The sequence below is a fragment of the Elephantulus edwardii genome, unplaced genomic scaffold (assembly GCF_000299155.1).
Source record: "Elephantulus edwardii isolate Elephantulus edwardi_28Jun2011 unplaced genomic scaffold, EleEdw1.0 scaffold00342, whole genome shotgun sequence".
NCBI classification, from domain to species: Eukaryota; Metazoa; Chordata; class Mammalia; order Macroscelidea; family Macroscelididae; genus Elephantulus; species Elephantulus edwardii.
The window spans coordinates 829060-835554 of NW_006400092.1; the positions used below are offsets into that span (position 1 = coordinate 829060).

The window sequence follows — 6495 nt, forward strand, 5'->3', positions numbered from 1 at the left end:
TTGTTGTTTTTGTTATTGTTTAGTAACATCAAATCAGAACTGACTCACACCTGTACCTCCAGCAGGTTTTTAGAGTCAGTAAACTGCTTATTTTTTGACTGCAGAGGAACTGGTAGATTCAAACCCTGGTCCTTTGGGTTGGCAGCACAACTTGTTACATTAAACCACCAGGGCTTCCCTCTGAAACACCTAAAACAAGTTAACATAAATTTCCATAGTAAACAATGGCATTTGCCTTAAACTTGCTAGAGGGACCGCTATGAGTCAGTTCTAAATCAAAGGAAAAGATAATGAGGAAATAAGAAGGCTTTGTCAGTAGTGGTTTTGATATATTTACAATTGTTTCATGTTATATGATCCCATGTTATAAGATTCTATTATATAATCCATTACTGACACTTGGAAGATCCCATTCTCACCTCTTTTTCTCTTCTAATCAAAACAGTTTTGCCCAAATTTGAAGTCCAAGTGAAAATTCCCAAGAGAATTGCTTTTACAGAGAAAGAATTTCCAGTATCCGTCTGTGGCCTGTAAGTTGTACTAAAAAAATTAAATAAAATTTCATTTCTACTCCTCTACTCATTGACTTCACAACTGCTACTAAGGCAGTAGGATTCAAACGAGAATAGGTATAAGAATCTACTGGAGTGCTTCACAGATGTGTAGATTTCCTAGGCCCACATCCACAGATTTTAAACATAAATTTGATGGCAGATTCAAAAATTTGTATCCCACTGTGTGCTTCATGGTGTCCTCCTCATGCTTAGAAGGGTCGAAGGATAACTCAGGAAAAGAAAACTGCAGATGAGATGGATTAACACAGTAACTGGGATAATGGTGGTAAGTGTGTCAGAGACAGTGAGACTGGCTCAGGATAGGGCAGGGTTCAGAGCTCATATATGGGGTCATTTTAAGTTGCAGGTGACTCAATAGCACATAACAACAACAACAACAACAACGTCCACTTCATGTAATTTCTCATTAGTTGTCTAATTTTAAAAAAAAACAGAACAAAACAAAACAAACCCATCTTTTTTGCCTATAAGTATGAATAGACTAAGTTCAACTTTTGCATCATGTTTGTAAATGAGACTGATTAAGATATTGTTCATATAACATAGTTTTATTTCTAGCTACTGTTTCAATGTATAGCTTCTCACTTATTTCCTTAAAATACATATGTGAATGAAACACAATATATTAAAAAATCAGATTCTATTTTTAGAAGTACATATATGAGTTAAGGATGACTTAGAAAAGTGCTTTCTACATACATCTTAATGTAATTCTTTAGATGAATGTATTACTTTATTAATTTAACTAGCTAGTAATTCATAGACAACCCAACTAATGGAGCAAATAAGGTGAAGAAATATCTGTGTTTCTTATGTTAAATATCTGATTATGTATCACTGCTCTCCTCTTGCAGATATACATATGGAAAGCCTGTCTCTGGTCTAGTGACAATGAAGATATGCAGAAAATATATTCACTACCTATCTGGATGTTCTGACCCAAATTGGCAATATTTCTGTCATGAATTTAGCCAACAGGTAAGTAAGCAAAAGTCACTCTATCCAGGGAACTAATACCAGATCTTTTTCCTCTTGGATTGCAATAATGACTAAAATATAGCAATGAATAGTCACTGTGGAAAACTGTGAAGAGAAATCCTATAAAAATACTTGGTAGCATTAGGGATCTACATGAGGGTTATTGTTTTAATTTTGGGAGTAGCGTGGTTATATTTGAAGGTCCAAAGTATGAATTATAATGACATGATTTTGACATATTTGTAATCTTCTGTACTGAAGACTGCAAGGTATAAAGAGATACAAAGGAATTATCTCAAGTTAACTATTATGGAACAGACAAAGAGTACTGAAAGTGGTTAACAGGAGAATCTAAAGTGCATAGGGAAGAATATTAAACGAATAGTGAGCTGAAGAGGAAGACGTAGAGAGGCAATGAATTGATTTCTGCTGTTAGGAGCCATCAAGTCGACAACCGACAAATAACCGGCAAACAACAGTCTACCTTGCCCTGTTCTGCACCATCCTCCATTTCCAATGTATTTGGGCCCCATTACTGTGTTAATCTAATTTTTTGTGGGTCTTCCTTTCTTTCTCTCACACTCCACCTTTCCCAGCATAATGTTGTTTTTTCCCCCCAAGAATTTCCCCCTACTGACATACCCAATGCATATGAAGTAGAGTTTCATGAACATTGGATTTAAGGAGTACCTCATTTGCACTTCCTCCAGGATATACTTATTTGTTCTTTTGGCAGTCTATAGGCTATTGATTTCTTGACTGCTACTGTTATGGGGTTTTTTTTAATTGCAGACTCATGTAAAATGAAATCCTTGACAACTTCAGTCTTTTCTTCATCTATCATGACATTGTCTATTGGTCCAGTGGTGAGGATTTTTGTTTTCTGGATGTGAGATGCCATCTATATTGAAGGCTGTAATCTTTAATCTTTGCAGCAAATACTTCAAGTCTTCTTCATTTTCTGCAAGGCAGGTTGTATCATCTGCACAAAGCAAGAGGTTCCCTTTATACCAAAGTAAAGTTTTTAATAGTTAGAGTAATTGAGGGAGATATCAAAAAGTAGAATTTATCATAATAAAAAATAAATGAATAGACTAATAGTTTCAGAAAATGAGTATTTAAAAGTGAGCAAGGACTGTAAATAGATGGAGAAAAAAGTTTTTAAAGCAGCAGAGGGCAAATAAATAAGAAGTCAGTGTGCTGAGTAGGCTAAAAAGATAAGCAGTAATAAGAGAACTTAAAACATGGAATACAATGTTTAACTTGGAAATAAATTTGTTCTTATTACTGTTATGGACAATGAGAAAACATAGAAGACAACAACAAGAACAACAAAATCCCTAAGCAATATTAAAGGTCCTGGTGGAATAATGCATAATACTAAAAGCTACTAACAAAAAAACTTATAGCTCAAATTCACTACTCACTCCATGAGCGAAAGATCCTCCTGTGAAAACTTAAAGTGTCAGAAAACCAATAGAAGGTTTCTATGAGTCAGATTTAACTTCACAGAAATAGCTTTACTTTCTTGGGGTTGGAACCAATATTTAGGTGTGTGGTTGATTATGGAAAACTTCTTAGACGATGTTAATCTGAGTTGAGTTTTGAAAAACAGTAAGTGTTGGCCAAGACTTGGTATAGCTAATTTCTTAGCTACTTCTCAAAATGTTGGAAATTTGAATTCATTTTGAAAGAAGGGCCTGGTGATCTCCTTTTAAAATATGAGTGCAGTTCTAATCTGATACAGAGGGACTCACCTGGTTTGATCATTTTTTCTTTTATTTTTTTCCTATTAAGTGTTGAGCAGGTAAGAATAAGTAACAATGTTATTGTTTGAGGAACATTGTATGCAAAAAGGTAGAATTACAAAATACCATGACATATTTGAAAACATTGGAAAACTTCATATAATGGAATCTTAGGAAAGATTTTCCAATGAGAAGAGTGTAAGGCAGACCTTGGAAGTGATCATAAAGATAATAAAGAAGTTTTATGCAATTATTAGACATGGTACCAAAAGGATGACTAGTTTATTTGTAGGAAGTTCCAGTGATGCCATCCTTAGGGAGGCTCACTGCTAACCCTAAGGCCTTAATTTTCAGGCAGTTCCAATCCACCAGTGGTTCTTTGGGAGAAAGATAGGCAATCTCCTGTCATGTGATTTACAGCTTCAAAAACCCGAAAGATACTCAGTCATAAGTCAGTTTTGACTTGGTAGCAATGATTTTGACATTTGACTAATACATGCAATGTTTTGGCTTCCCCCCCCCCCATGACTATTATTAGCTTGATCACTAAGTCTCTTGTGTCAAATTAGAGATTTTCTTTCTCTCTCTTCAGGCAGACAAAACAGGTTGTTTCACAAAAGTGATAAAAGCAGAAAGGCTTCAACTGAGACGAGGTGGCTATAACTTGTCCATAAAAGTGGAAGGAACAATCAAAGAGGAGGGAACAGGTCTGTATTATTTTGAGATGTTTATTAATTTTATACACATTAATGAAGCTACCACTTTATGTAAAATGTTATCTTTCTTGAATATTATTAAATAAAATAACAGCTTACACAAAATTGCCCCAAAAGTGTGTGTACACACACACACACACACACGTATAGCCATCATACAGTTTTCATAGGATGAGGGAAACTAAGGGTCAAAAGGAAGGAACCTTGGTAACATAGTGCTAAAGTGCTGCAATGCTACCTGAAAGGTCAGTGGTTCGAATGCCTCAGCTGCTTCCACAGGAGACAGATGACCACTAGGATGTCTTGTCACAACAACCAAAAAAAGATAACTGTGAGTTAAAGTTGGCTCAAAGGAAGTGGAAAAGGGTTAAATTAATGTGAAGAAAGTGATAATTTATAGAAATAAGAATTGTTACTGTAAATTGAAGGATAACTGAGCAAGATGTGCATAAGTGTTCAAAAGGGTAAAAGGAAATGGAGAAAGGAACAAGAAAAGGAGGGAAATCACCAGTAGAGCAATGGTTAGTAGGTAGATAGATGAGAGGGTAAGGATATAGGGAAGATTCAATGAAGGCTTGAAAAGATGGAGAGATAATAAGTATAGAGCAATACTAATTAACTACAGAAAATACAATGTATATGAATTTTGTACGAAACACAATGTAAATGAAAGACTGGGTAAAACAAAATATGTATTAATGAAGCACAATGTATATAATTTATTGCATGAAAACCAATAGAATATGAGAATAAAAAAGAAAAATAGAAAATATTAGCAAAATTAAATGCTTGAAAAATAACCTTTGTGATAAGAAAAGGTCAACATATCTGATCTACTTTGAATAGATTATACATAAAGAGGATTATCTTGATGAGGAGGTGTTTTGTGTTATAAATTTAAAAATACTTTTTGCCAAAGAGAAAAATTTCCTAGATAGGAAGTTATAGTTAGAAGGGACGTGAGAAAGGTAGAAATGAAGATAGAGTGAGGTAACTGAGAAGATGTTGTTGTTATTGTTAGGTGTCACTGATTAGAGTATACCCCATAGCGACCCTATGAACAGCAGATCTGAATATTGTTTTATCCTGTACCATCCTCACACATCCTGACACATTAGTCCCCTTTGTGGTAGTCACTCTGTTAGTCCACTGATTGCAGGTCTTCCTCTCCTTTGCTGACCTTCTGCCTTCCCAAGCATCATGCCGATTTCTGATCATAGTCTCTCATAGCAACATGACCAATGTATATGAAGTAAAGCTTTACCATTTTTGCTTTCGAGAAGTACTCTGGCTGCAACTTCTACAAGGCATATTTGTTCTTTTGGTAATCTATGAGCTATTCAGTAGACTTCTCCAACACCACAGCTCAAAAGGTATCAATTCTTCTGTCATCCTCATTCATTGTCCTGCTTTCAGATGCATAGAAAGTGGAAAGACCATGGCCTGAATCAGAGGTGAGACAGACATAATCAAAAGCTTAAGTGGACCAAAGAGAAATTCTTGTGAAACTAAAGAAATTGGGGTATTATGTATATTGATATTTTTTCATATAGTTAAAACTGATAGAATGAAAAAATAGCTATATTCTAAATGTAAAAAGTGGTGCTTACATGAAACCTGTACTTGGACCAGGAAGCAGTCCCCAGAACGAAGCAAGGAAACACTGCAGGTTCAAAATCAGGAAAGGAGTGCATCAGGGATGCATCCACCTCCATACCTTTTCCACCTGTATGCAGAACAGATCAATCAGGAAGCAGGGCTTTCTGAGAGGAATGTGGCACCAGGACTGGAGGAAGAAGATTCATCAACAACAAATGATATGCAGATGACGTAACCTTCCTTGCTGAAACTGAGAAGGACCTGAAGCACCTGCTGCAGAAGGTTAAGAACTGCAGTCTCTTAGATAGATTGAAGCTTAGCATCAAGAAAACAAAGATTCTCACCACTGGGAAACCTGGCAACACTATAATAGATGGAAAAGGGATTCAGGTTAACAATTACAACTTGCACAGCTAGACAAACAACACTCTTGGCTCCAGCAGTCAGGAAATCAAAAGACAAATTGCACTGGGAAAATCTGCTGTCAAAGACCTCTCCAGAGTGCTGAAAAACAATGATGTCAGTCTAGAGACTAAGGTGTGCCTGATCCAGGCCATTGTCTTCACAATTACTTGTTATGCATCAGAGAGATGGACAATACTACAGATGACAGAAAAAGAGTCTATGACTTTGAATTGTAGTGCTGGAGAAGAGTCTTAAACATACACCATGGATCATCAAGAAACAAATAGGTCTTTTTGAAAGATTTTGAAGTTTTGTCTCAAATACTCTGGGCATCTGGCGGGGAGAGACCAGTTCTTGGAGAAGGACATCATGCTCAGAAGGGTGAAGGGACAGCACAAGAAAGGAAGACCCCGGATGAGATTGATTGATACAGTAATTGGGGCAATGTGGCTTAGTGTATTGGAATCAGTAAAA

The 6495-nt window shown here is 36.0% G+C and overlaps 1 protein-coding gene across 1 annotated transcript in view; it reads left to right on the top strand.

The window, feature by feature from the left end:
- LOC102854121 (alpha-2-macroglobulin-like) overlaps window positions 1–6495 on the top strand; it is a 111576-nt gene that overhangs the window by 5783 nt on the left and 99298 nt on the right. The window contains exons 6-9 of the mRNA XM_006901758.1: window positions 317–331; window positions 420–530; window positions 1430–1553; window positions 3894–4008. Of these exons, the coding sequence (XP_006901820.1) occupies window positions 317–331; window positions 420–530; window positions 1430–1553; window positions 3894–4008 (365 nt within the window). The remainder of the gene's footprint in view (window positions 1–316; window positions 332–419; window positions 531–1429; window positions 1554–3893; window positions 4009–6495) is intronic.